Source organism: Crinia signifera, chromosome 1 (genome assembly GCF_055691185.1).
Source record: "Crinia signifera chromosome 1, ASM5569118v1, whole genome shotgun sequence".
Classification (NCBI taxonomy): domain Eukaryota; kingdom Metazoa; phylum Chordata; class Amphibia; order Anura; family Myobatrachidae; genus Crinia; species Crinia signifera.
In genome coordinates this window covers 282440161-282454047 of record NC_139217.1, presented here as the reverse complement: position 1 = coordinate 282454047, position 13887 = coordinate 282440161, and the positions used below count along the sequence as shown (strand labels likewise).

Genomic DNA, 13887 nt, shown 5'->3' with positions numbered 1-13887 from the left:
GCAATGTTCGGTACTTGTGACTTATCTGGGCGCCCGATTTTCTTCATCGCACCTAAAAATCGCGTCAAATCGCATCGCATACAATCAGATTGCATGCAATTTGACGCGATTTGCCGCGATTTTAATATGTGAAGGCACCCAGATGCCTGTTTCATATGTGAAATGGCCCCCCAGACCCCATTTTTAATTGTATACCCACCCTGATGGCTAAATGCCCCCCATTGTTAACGCCACCCCACTATCAACACCAACCCGAAGCGTGGCGAGCGCAGCGAGCCCGCGAGGGGCGGCGGTACACGTCCTCCGACCTTTTCATACCCCCACTATCCACGTCGGCGTGGAGTTGATTTTATATAGTGTGGCGAGCGCAGCGAGCCCGAAGCGTGGCGAGGGGACACGGATACCTGTGAAGCCCGCGAGGGGACGCGTATAGCTCTGAAGGAATCCACGTCCGCTCGCCACGCTTCGGGCTCGGTGGCTCTCTGCGCTCGCCACACTATATAAAATCAACTCCACGCCGACGTGGATAGTGGGGGTATGAAAAGGTCGGAGGACGCGTACCGTTGCGCTCGCCACGCTTCGGGTTGGCGTTGATAGTGGGGTGGCTTTAACAATGGGGGTCATTTAGCCATCAGGGTGGGTATACAATTAAAAATGGGGTCTGGGGGGCGATTTCACATATGAAACAGGCATCTGGGTGCCTGTACATATTAAAATCGCATCAAATCGCATCGCATGCAATACTATAGCATACAATGCAACGCGATTTTCTCTTCAAGGGAATTTCAAGGGAAATCGCATCAAATGGCATGCTTAGGGTACTGGCATACAATTTCAACATCGGGCGCCCAGATAAGTCACAAGTACCCAATGTTCAAACTCACAAATCTGGTTCTACTGACAAATGTACCTCACAAATATTTGGTCCATCAGACCAGTTTATATCTTTTAGGCCTCTGAACCAGTGAGGGGAATTAATTTGCGTCTTTGCTTTCCACTTTGAAAAGAGTAATTATCAAAACACACCATACAGTACTTAGCCTTGTGTTATTTCGCAGCTGTATATTTGTGAAATCGGTACTTGTTTCCTAGCATAGCTGCGTAGTGAAATCGCATCGCATGGCATGGGCCATTTTAGGGCCATGCGATGTGCGATGCGATTTTCCTATGTAATTTATTCACTGCTCTCTCAGCCCCGGGCCATCGCATCGCATCTGCTGTAAAATCGCATGCGATTGCATGTGATTTTATAGTGTGCGAGATGCCATGACATTAGGTATACAATTATATGATTGTATGTCCCAAAAAATAGGTTTAACGCACCCCCCCCCCCCCCCTCCACTATCCACACCACCCCGAAGCGTGGCAAGCGGCGGTGGAACGCATCCTCCGACTATCCACGTCGGCGTGGAGTTGATTTTATATAGTGTGGCGAGCGCAGCGAGCCACCGAGCCTGAAGCGTGGTGAGCGCACGCGAAATAAAGTAATCCACTGCGCTCGCCACGCTTCGGGCTCGGTGGCTCACTGCGCTTGCCACACTATATAGAATCAATTCCACGCCGATGTGGATAGTGGTGTAATGAAAAAGTTGGAGGACGCGTTCTGCCGCCGCTCGCAACGTTTCGGGATGGCGTGGATAGTGGGGGAGGGGGGGTGCGTTAAATCTATTTTTGGGACATACAATCATATTATTGTATAACTAATGTCATGGCATCGTACACCCTATAAAATCACATTTGATCGCATGCTATTTTGCGGGACATGCGATGCAATGCGATATAGTGGTGTAAAATGAGGGGGAAAAAAATACATGAAAAAAAATCGCATCGCATGCCGCTATAAAGGCCCATGTGATGCGATGCGATTTCCCTATGGTGCCATACGTAGAAAATCTGGGCGCCGTGCTAGGAAACAAGTACCGTGAAATCCTTAAAGTGAAAATTGGGATGTTTGCATGGGACTAACATAAATGGTCATCTAATCTGACAGAACTAAACTGAACTTGTAAATAAAGTACATAAAACAAACCTTCAGCAATAAGCTTACATGTATTACTTCTTTATGGGTATAGTGGGAAATAGTGGAGGTTTGAAAAAGGAAAGGAGGGAAAAATAAGCTAGTACTGTACCTCATCTCCATTTGGTAGAACTAGGTCATCTCTGGGGATTTACACTAACTGCTCTAAACAGTGTAAAACAAAATCACTCTCTGACAGGTAAAACAAATAAATGTCATATTTCCTGAAATGAAGTAAAATGGCTGCTCTTCAATATGGATGTATGTGCATTTACAGAAAATGTGTTTAAGATGGCACTGTGCTTACAGGTCCAGACATCATACATACTGTAGATGCATCCACATACAATGTTGGTCAAATCGCACCTAACAGCCCCATTTAGCATGCCACAGACTTTGGCCAAGCTAGTTTTTCCATTACATTTGATACAAGGGGTGCAAAGGGCCTAATCCAATGTCCTAATACCCCGATGCGGACAAGTATCAGGTATTATGCTTAGCATGCCTTAGGCACGCAAAGCATAATCCCTAATAAGCAGCCTTTCAGACCCGTGATAATACATGGCTCCGGGAACTTATCCCTGATCAGCCACAAATTTACGTGGCAGGTAAGATACCAGCTTTAGTCTGTTTACAAAGCACAGCAGAACTTGGTGTGGAAACAATCCCCGGCCTCTGCATTCGTGTATTACATATGCAGATTCAAAGACTCAAGTGGGGTACACACCACGACGACCCGCTCACGATGCACATTGTGAGCGGGTCGTCAGTGTTTCTTCAGACCCGCTCACGATGATGCGGGGGGGCGCACGACCCGCTCACGATGTGCACCGTGAGCGGGTCCGATCCGATAGCGACCCGCACCTGGCAGTATGGTCGTTATTCAGATCCGATTCGCGGTCCCGCGGGTCGGTCGTTATTCAGATCCTACCTGCAGCAGGTAGGATCTGAATAACGACCGACCCGCGGGACCGCGAATCGGATCGGCATCGGTCCACACCAGGACAGAAAAGGGCCCAATCGCCACACAATCTACATCCAATTGGTCGGAATTGGATCTAGATTGAGGGGATGGGGCCCTAGTCGTCCTGGTGTGTACCAGGCATCAGTTGCACACAGATACGCAAGTTTCACATAACAAAATCAATCAGCAAAGTCTATAAAAATATATAAAAAAAAAAAACATTATTGGGATACTGACACACCTCCTCTGAGAAGGGTGCAAGGCAGCCACATGTTAGTGGTCTGACATGTTACAATGGACATGGCTACATCCCCAACACTCCTGAATTGCACCTACATATGATACATGTGGCACCTGCTCACCTCAATGAGCTGAATGTTCCTTCAAACTACAGTGAGTCAGGACAAGTGCCAATTTTGGGACAGTTGGGAGGTTTATGTTATCGGTTTATTAAAACTGTTAAGCCGCAGCTATGCCGTCAGCTAGCAAACAAAAAAAGTGTATTTTCCAGCCACTGTAATTGCTTATTCATGGAAGAAAGGCAACCATTGTAGCAGAGAAATACTGCTCAGGTTCAGCGACACGTCAGGAAACCTCAGCAGCATTCAAAATACAACACCAGGCAAGATGCAAAGAAAAGCCATTCAGCAAACAGCAGGAACTCAGGCAAACTGCTTCCGAACTTGGAAAAAGTGCTTCAAAATCTAGAACATAAAGGTTAAGCAAAAAGTACTTACCAAAAGAAAGAGTTGCGTATGAAAGCATGAAAAAGAAATAAAACAAAATACAAGCCAAGCTAAGAACAAAAACTTTTCTGGATATATTTTCAATACAGTCTATGAGGCCCCTTTGTCGGAGTTCTACCTTCTCATACAAGATGAAAGCAGGAGCTCCGGGGGCTTCCTCATATAGATAAACTGTCATTTATGGGCAATATCTTTCCAGACATACAGTTACAGTTAATGACTGTAACAGATGGTTAACATTTTATAATATAAAGCTAAGCCCATTAATCTTACAATGTTTGCCCATAAATGACCAATGCATACACAGAAAGAAAAAATAATGACATTTCCAGCAAACAAAATCCAGCAGCCTATCGGTGATTAAAGAAAGCACACACAGTATATGTATTTCTTCTTTAAACTACAGTAGCAGACAAAGTGCCTATAAAAAGCTGAGTACACCTGACACATGCTTATATTGATTTTGATGATGGCAATAAATTATTCTAACCTCTTCATTTGGTCACTTCACTATGAGCTAACAAGGATTTATTTAGCCAATTGCATAAGGTTGGGGATTATGCACATTTGCGAGCTTCCTAACTCATATTCCAACAAACCATTTCATATATCTTGCAATGAGAATAAAAATAAGTCAACAGGTCCCTGGATATACTGTTAAGTACAGTCCATTTTGCAGAGACAGCTTGCCTACACAAAAGTAATATCTATTAAGGAAAGGTTGTTGGTATTGCTATGCTGGGACTACATTGGTCTTCTACTACATCGATATAACAAAATATGGGTCTAATTCAGACTGGATCAAAAAGCTATTTTTTTCACTAATGGGCACAACCATGTTGCACTGCAGGTGGGGCGGATGTAATATGTGTAGAGAGTTAGATTTGGGTGAGGTGTGTTCAAACTGAAATCTAAATTGAAGTGTAAAGGTGCCCATACACGGTACAATTATTGCATACAATATCACATCGCATAGGTTTTGCAATGAGATGAACGCTAATACAAAAAGTATGTGCAGCACATACTTTTTGAGCTGTGCAATGAGATGTGTGATGGGAGCAGGCATCACCCAACAATTGTACTGTGTATGTACACAATGTACACAATAACCCCCCCAAATCTAACTCTCTCTGCCTGCAGTGCACATGGTTTTGTCCATTTGAGAAAAAATGTACTTTGCAATCCAGTCTGAATTAGGCCCTATAAGACTAGAGCACATGTTCTCAAAATCGGTCCTCAGGACCCTACACAGTGATTTTTTCCAGGTCTTCTCACAGAATCAAGTGAAGTAATTAGCTCTATTTGTGGATATTTTAAAACGTGTCAGTCATGAGTGCACCTGTCGGGTGACCTGGAAAACGTGAACTGTGTGGGATCCTGAGGATCAAGTTTGAGAACCACTGGGCTAGGGGGTATCTGGATGGATGGCAGTCAAAACGGTTAACATGCACAAGGCCGACATAAATCTTCTCAGATTTTTCTGTTTGCTTTTTCATACTTCACCATCCATTTGGACTTGGATTGGGAACAGTACAGTGTGTCGTGCACAGCAGTAGCAGAGTGAGGGGTACTTGTGTAGTTTCACGGTGCCAGCATGGCGCCGTGTGACTGAGTCCCCTTGCGGGGCTCACTTCGCTCGCCCACACTGCGGGCTCGGTGGCTCGCTACGCTATCTAAAGTCAACTCCATGCCAACATGGATAGTGGGGGTATGAACTATCCATGTTGGCATGGAGTTAACTTACTGTAGTTTATTTTAGATAGTTGTGGCGAGCGTAGAACCCGGAAGTAGCACGGCGCCAATCTACAAGTACCGAGTAAGGCACCTGACCTGAAGTATGGCAGAGCGATACTCTAATTGGTGGTCCCCGTACTTAGGTGTCTACATCGACACAAAAAAAGGTACTTGTTTCCTATCTGGGCGCCCGCTAGGTTAATTGCGCACCATGCTATTCTCCGTATAAAAATCGGATCGCATCGCATACCACAAATGCACATACACGATATTGAACGATGCGATGCGATCCGATTTCGTTCCCGCTTTTATGGTTGGCCCATAGGATATATAGGAAACCCCCCCTGATGGTTTAAAATGCGCCTCCATTGTTAACGCCACCCCATTATTGACGTCAACCCGAAGCGTGGCGAGCGCAGCGAGCCCCGCGCGGGGCGGCGGTACGCGTCCTCCGACTTTTTCATACCCCCACTATCCACGTTGACGTGGAGTTGAGAATAGAATAGTGTGGCGAGCGCAGCGAGCCACCGAGCCCGAAGCGTGGCGAGCGCAGCGAGCCACCGCGAGGGGACGCGGATACTTCACAGGTATCCGTGTCCCCTCGCGGGCTTCACAGGTATCCGCTGCGCTCGCCACGCTTCGGGCTCGGTGGCTCGCTGCGCTCGCCACACTATTCTATTCTCAACTCCACGCCGACGTGGATAGTGGGGGTATGAAAAAGTCGGAGGACGCGTACCGCCGCCGCTCGCCATGCTTCGGGTTGACGTCAATACTGGGATGGCGTTAACAATGGAGGCGCATTTTAAACCATCAGGGGGGGGGTTTCCTATACAAATCGTGGGTTTGCGGGGTTATTACATTGAAATCAATGTAAAATCGGGTCTCAGGGACCATTTAACATTGATTCCAATGTAAAAATCGGGGTTGATCGCGTCACCGCATGCGATGCGATCCGATTTAAAATTAAATCGGATCAGATCGGATAGCATCGTATGCCATCGTACATCATCGAGTACCGAATCCGATGCGATGCGATCCGATTTCATTACGGTGCCGTACGTTGAAAACCTGGGCGCCCAGATAGGAAACAAGTACCCAAAAAAAAATGTGAACCATGCTTATCTTTTCATGTGTCAACCTTTTGCTTGTGTCGATCTTGGGCATGTTGACCTAATGACCATGTCTGTCAGCTATACCGCACCCATGCTAGAGAGGGAGGAATGCTTTCTGTGATCTAAGGAAAGGCTGGCTAGATTGTTTGCATTAAGTTAGTGTTAGAAATAGTTGTATGCTAGAGATTCCAGGCAAGGCAGAAGAGAGGTCCTAGTGCTACTCATATCTACAGTATCTTCACCTGGGGCTGTTCTTCAGGGTAACATGGCCACTGTCAGACAACAGAGATAAGCAAAACCGTGAGTTATTTGGTGTGCAGTATAAAAAAAACGAATGGGTTTATTTACTATGGTGAGAGTTCTATTTCAGATGGGATGGAACTATGGGCAACCAATCAGATGCTACTTCTGAACCTTCTGAATTTGAATAGATAGAATCTGATTGGTTGCTCATAGCAACATCCCATCTGTCTGAAACAGAACTCCCACCTTAGCAAATAAACCCCCATGTGTGATATCGGGATGTGTCAGTTTGTAATCCAATTTGAGCTCCTTATACAAACACTTGATTTTTATTGCTTTACTATTTTGGTACTTGTTTCCTAGAACGGCGCCCAGATTTCCTACGTACGCTAACGTAGGGAAATCACATCACCTCGCATGGGCCATTATAGCGGCATGCTATGCGATTTTTTAATGTAATTTTTTCAATGCTCTGTGTGCCCCACTGTATTACCTATACAAAAGAGGTTTTACGCACCCCCCTCCTCACTATCCACGCCACCTCGAAGCGTGGCGAGCGCAGTGTGCCCCGCAAGGGGCGTCTGAACGCGTCCTCCGACCTTTTCTTACCCCCACTATCCACGTCAGCGTTGAGTTGACTCTATGTGTGGCAAATACAGCGAGCCACGAGCCCGAAGAGTGGCAAGCGCAGCGAGCCCCGCGAGGGGACGCATATTACTTTACATGTATTCCACGTCCCCTCGAGGGGCTCGCTGCGCTTTCCACGCTTCGGGCTCAGTGGCTCGCTGCACTCGCCACACTATATAAAATCAACTCCACACCGACGTGGATAGTGGGGGTATGAAAAAGTCTGAGGACGCGTTCTGACGCCGCTCGCCATACTTCGGGGTGGCGTGGATAGTGGGGGTGCGTGAAACCTATATTTTTAGGACATACAATCATATTATTGTATACCTAATGTAATGGCATCGCACACCCTATATATGCGATCGCATGCGATTTAGCGGCAGGTGCGATGCAATGCGATACCCTGGGGTACACAAAGCAGTGAATAAATTACATGAAAAAATTGCATCGCATGTCACTAAAATGGCCCATGCGATGCAATGAGATTTCCCTACGCAGAATAGCACACTAAGCAAATAGCTTAGTGGGCGCCGTTCTAGGAAACAAGTACCACTATTTTAACTACAGTAGAATGTTATTTCCAGGATTGTAAAACATATGTGATAGTGACAGCAGCAATATCTAAAAAATAAAGGAGCCGGTGTGAAAAAAGGGATCATAACTATAGACAAAAAGGACTATAGAAACAGAATTTGACTGCAGAAAAGAACCCCTTGGCCCATCTAGTCTGCTCTTGTGATGTAAGCTAGTAGAATTTAGATTGATCACAGGGGTATTATGTATTTAATTATTGTTTTGCTTACTACTGATGCTTATGCGGGAGAACTGTATGCTTGTTGTTTGCCTACTTTAGCGGTAAGAAACAAATCTATAGCCCTGCTGCTGAGCATTTTTTGGGTGGGATAAGCGATTGCACAGCATTTTAAAAAAATCCTTTACACCCAGCTGCACAGAGGTGCGAGACAGCAAGTAACTTGCAACTCAAATAAACTTTTTGTTCACTGTGGCAGAGCACTTTTTTTTTTACTGTTGGAGCACAAATTAACTTACATCCAACAAATAAATTAGGGCCTGTTGGTACAGTATAACATAAAAGTTTAGTGTAAATCAAGTGAAAGTAAAATAAGCTATTTTTAAAACACAATTTAGAAAGTGTAATTCCTGAAATATTCCTAGTGCTGAAATATTATCACAAATTATTGGTACAAACTGACATATTCCCCAAGCCGGAATGTACAATAGAAGAATAAGGTGAAACACAGACAATGTAGTAACAAATCCACGCTTACCTGCCTTTATTCTCTTTTCCTTTCACCTTACTTTCTTGACTTTTACCAGCCATTGGATCCCATTCTACATAGGAGTCTTCCACTTTCAGATTAAGATGGGAACACGTGTTGTCAAGGCCAAAGGTCAGCGCTACAGGACAACAAATAAAAATGTGATGTTTTGTATAAACATTTGACCTCACAATAGTTTTACAGCAACATAGACTAAAGGAGGGGGGAGGTATCCAAGCTTGGAGAAAGTGGAGAGAGATAAAGTACCAGTCATTCAACCTCTAATATATTACAGTTGTGTTTAAAAAAATAACAGGAGCTGATTGGTTAAAATTGTATCCCCTCGCCAAGCTTTGATACATCTCCCCAGTGCTGAGTGCACTATCATAATTGCTGAGGTGAATGACTAACTACTCTCAGTAAAGCACTGCATAACATGTGCACGCTAAATATTTTGTATAATATATACATATACTCACACACAGCAATTAGTAGTTTATTTGTATCAATAATAAAATGCAAAGTAAATGAACAGAAGAGAAATGTAATTCAAATTTGGACTAACCACCCTTTGCCTGTAAAAATAGCATAAATTCTCCTACAGTATGCACACTTGCACTCAGTTTTTGAAGTAACTCGGCAGGGAGGTTGTTCCAAATATCCACATCATGGAGAATAAAGGGATGTACACATGGAGAACTTTTAACAGGAGATTTTAACTAGATAGTCAAAATCTCCTAGAAGGTTAGCCAAAATCTCCCTATTTTTCTCCTGCTCAGTCAATATGGTCTAGCAGAAATTGCTTAGCATAGATTGACTGTGCAGGCAAGGCAATTTTGACAAAATCGCTTTGTCAAAATCTCCAGTGCATCTAGCCAAAATTTCTCCCAAAATTGCTTAGTCAAAATTGTCCATTAATCAAAATCTCCCAGTGTGTACACCCCTATATATCTTCTGTTTAGACTTGCTCAAATCCTTCGGTCTCTTCAACTAATTATGACAGACTCAATGAATTCAGGACTCTGTGGGGGCCCCAGGATAATAACCACATCCTGGACACATTGTTTATCTTTACGCTGAAGCTAATTCTTAATGATATTTGCTGTATTTTTGTAATTGTTGTGATGATGCAGAATACGATTGGAGCCAATCAGATGCCTCCCTGATGGTACTGCATGATGAATAAATACCTGCATGTATTTCTGTTTGAGGACACCATTAATCTTACCAAATTACCAACTCCATTTGCTGAAATGCAGCTCCAAGCTTGCAAAGGAACCTCCACCATGCTTCACTATTGCAGGAAGACACTCATTATTGTACCGCTCTCCAATGAACAAACTGCCTTTTGTTACAGCTAAATATTTCACATTTCCCTCATCAGTCCAGAGCACCTGCTGCCATTTTTCTGCACCCCATTTCCTATGTTTTCGTGGCCTTGTTTCCACATCGAAGGCATGTCTTTTTGGCCAAAATTTTTTCATGCAGACCACTTCTGGCCAGACTTTTCTGAGCGGTAAATGGGTATACCTGGCTCCCACTGATTTCTGCCAGTTCTGAGCTGATGTCACTGCTGGACATCTAGCAATGTCAAAGGGAAGGAAGCATGATGTGCCTTTTATCTGATGCACGTAGTTTCCTTGGCTGAACCTACAATACTAAATGTTGCCCATGTATTTGTGCTTCTTCAAAAGAGCTTGAACAGCACATCTTGACACCCCAAGATGAGACCTTGATGATGATAAAAAGAAACTATTAATACTTCTATTTTTGAAATCACTCTTACATTGCAGCATATTTTCCACATCTGCAGTTATGGTTTGTGCCTGTCATTTTTATACAAATATTTGAACTATTGTTATTAGGCAACTGTATAGGCGATTATTATTAGGCATATTGTAAGATTTTTAGGCTGTTTCAGGTTTGGTGATTTCATGGTAAAAGCTGACAAATAGAGAGAGTGAAAATAAATGTTCCCTTCTCTGAGGGCTTCCAGTGCCCACTCACTTCCCCTCTACTAATGTGAAGTGACTAGGTAGCTTGAATGCTTGAGAACAAGCTAACATGTCCCTGCCCATTACAGCTACTTCAGTATCACAGCCTTATTACAGAACTTAAGACAGAATTCTTCAGGGTACATCAGTTTCTACTGGAAGGAGCTTTATAAATTCTCCAGGTCATCTCTTTGCTTTTGATCAATGTATATAGCAATGGGAATAAAGAGACAAATATATACCAAAGATGTAGGAGTCATTTAACTGGACTGTTTATTAACGTAAATCAAGTTTAAAAACACAACAACTATATTTCATGTACTGTGTGTATAGTAATAGGTGTCACGGTCCGCATGTGTCGCTTACCAGTCCGGTTAGTGCGGCGGGATCTGGTCCAGGTGCGTGGTCTCGGGCGTCTGAGCAGAGTGCCAGGAGGACGTGGGCAGTCACCATTATGTGTGGGTGACGCTGCCCGCTCTGACTGGTTGCCTTGTGCTGGCGTGGAGTGTCCTGGGCTGGTTCCCGCCTCTGTCCCCTCACTCTGGATGCGGGCACCGGCGGAACGGCAGCTACAGTGCTTCCGGCCGCCTGTGGGGACTTCACTGACACAAGGCACACTACCTCTGCCGCAGCGTCTGCGCAGCAGGCGCCATCTTGGTGAAGCCAGCTAATGCAATCCGGGCTGAAGTCAGCAGCCTATCAGAGACTCTCAAGGGGGATTAAAGACTTGTGTTTGAACCAAGCTGGCGCCAGTTCTTCGCTTGTCAATCCTTAGGGAACACCAGCGTCCTGAGCTCTCCTCACTACCTGTGCACTTTCAGCGTCTTGCTCCAAGTGCAATCAGCCTTTGAACATCTGTGCACCTCCAGCATTCTGCTCCAAGGTGCAATCAGTCCTGCTCACCTGTGTAACTTCAGTCTGGGTGCAACCTGCAAACAACATCTTGTGCACCTTCCGTTTGGGTACAACTCCTGCTATCACCTGTGTACCTTCAGTCTGTGTGCATTCTGCAAGCAACCTCCTGTGCACCTTCCGTTTGGGTACAACTCCTGCTATCACCTGTGTACCTTCAGTCCAGGTGCATTCTGCAAGCAACCTCCTGTGCACCTTCCGTTTGGGTACAACTCCTGCTATCACCTGTGTACCTTCAGTCCAGGTGCATTCTGCAAGCAACCTCCTGTGCACCTTCCGTTTGGGTACAACCTATACCAGTCTCCAGTGTACCTTCTGCTTGGCTGCAGCCTGCCACAGTCTCCTGTGCACCCCTGCCTGGGTGCTACCTACTGCAGTCACCTGTGTGACAACTGGTTCCTGTTTCCTGTCTGCCACCTGTTCCTTCATCATCCACCCCGTGGCGAACTTCTACACGTCAGTGTCCTCAGACTCCGGGCTCCTCCCAGGTCCCGTATGAGAAGGACTTATATTCGCCCTGCTACCCTGCAAGCTACCCTGGTTCCTGGTAGTCACCCGGGTCCACAGAATTCCCAGGTACTGACAATAGGTTTACAACACACTACAGGTATTAAAATATGTAAAAATTATTTAACATAATACCATCAGTGAATTACCACATTAAACATCACAAAATAATTTATGAGACCTTTATAAAAAGTAATGGTCTATAGCAGGGGTATTCACCATATGGCCCTCTAGTTGCTGTGAAACTACATATCCCAGCATGCATAATGTCTGAGTTTTTTTAATGCACTCCTAACAAAATGGTGGCAGGGCATGCTGGGATGTGTAGTTCGACAGCGGCTGAAGGTGCGCATGCTGAATACCCCTGGTCTATAGCCTTATGCTTTTTTATGTTAATAGAACCAAACCCGATGACGGATCTACAGATATACTGGTGCATAGTGCTGTGTGTGTGTGTATACACATGCTGCATGGCTGTCAGTTAAGGTCCATACACACTGGACGACTATGCCCAGCATGTATGGACAGCGCTGATCGCTATAGATGCGGGGAAAGCCACTCAGTGCATACACACTGCTGTTTTGAGCGACTTTCAGCTCAAAGTCGCCCAGTGTGTATGGGCCTTTACTGACCTCAGTGGGCAGACACATTGGCGTTAGAGTCAGGCTGCTAAAGGTGAAGGTGAGGAGTTAGGCTGGGTGGGGATTAGGGCTAGGCTGAGAGGCAAGGGTAGGTTGGTGTTAGCCTTAGAATACTTACCTAAACCTGCAGGCATGTTCACTGGCAATATACCCAGCTCATGCCACAATATATATATATACACTATAGTAAACCCTAAAATGTATGGCTTACTTTCACTTTATTCTGTAGCTGTTCAGTACAATACATGGGTATTCATTTTCTGACACAGAAAGTAGTACTTCCTTCCATATCAGCATAAACAATGTCTGAATAACACAAACCCTAATCATATGTCACCAAAAGGGCCAAAAAACAATACTACCAATAATACTTATTATTATTGTTCTTACTACAATAGAAATTGCAGTAATAAAATGAGGTTTGTTAAGTTAGAATAAAAGGTATCATTCAACAACAGGAGGACATAAACTCTTTTCGCACTCACTACAGTTTGTCCTCCTTTCAGTACTTAAAAAGTGGTAAAGCAAGACTAGGTTTGCCTATGTACAGCTTAGTCCCTCTATAGATGGTGAGAGCGATTCAGTCCCAACTGAAGGCAAAGGACCAAGCCCTCAAAGCATTGTGTGTCCCTGCCAAATGAAAGTGTAATGCATATAAGCAGACACAACAACCTGTCAGTGGAAGTGGAGTAGAAGGTGTCACCGAGGAGGGGTACGTCACCAGAGGACTAAGTAATGTAAAAATCCAAAGGGCATATTCATTAATTTTACCAGAATACTAAACTAAATTTAGATATACAGGGGTGGGGTCCTGGGGTGCACACCAATTGAGAGGTGCGACCCTGCGGAGACCTTTCAGTAGAACTGCATACAAAGTCAAAGGTGCAGGTGCACAAATTAAACTCCCAATTTAAAAATTTAGCAATAAAATTTTACATTTTTAGCGAGGTTCTTCGCTTATTTATGGCCATAAGTAACGGCTTGCCCACCGCATCCAGGTGACCTCATTAGTCGGGCAAGTCCCTAACATTTCCCTAAACTAAATTTAGGTTTATTATTGAATGTGACCCTTAAGGTGCCCATACACTAGTAAGATTTATCTGCAGATCT

At 44.6% G+C, this 13887-nt stretch overlaps 1 protein-coding gene across 5 annotated transcripts in view; it reads right to left on the bottom strand.

Annotated features, from left to right (window-relative positions):
- The window catches only part of FSD1L (fibronectin type III and SPRY domain containing 1 like), a 76154-nt gene that overhangs the window by 18362 nt on the left and 43905 nt on the right, over nt 1-13887 (bottom strand). For 3 of the 5 annotated variants that reach the window (XR_014473599.1, XM_083184956.1, XM_083184947.1), the window contains 2 exons: nt 8733-8862; nt 6816-6845 (listed from right to left, as the gene is read on the bottom strand). Coding sequence is in view for 4 of the 5 variants with exons in the window: in XM_083184956.1 (XP_083041082.1) it covers nt 6816-6845; nt 8733-8862 (160 nt within the window). In the remaining variant the exon portion in view is untranslated. The remainder of the gene's footprint in view (nt 1-6815; nt 6846-8732; nt 8863-13887) is intronic. The other 2 variants (XM_083184965.1, XM_083184975.1) reach the window with 1 other exon arrangement.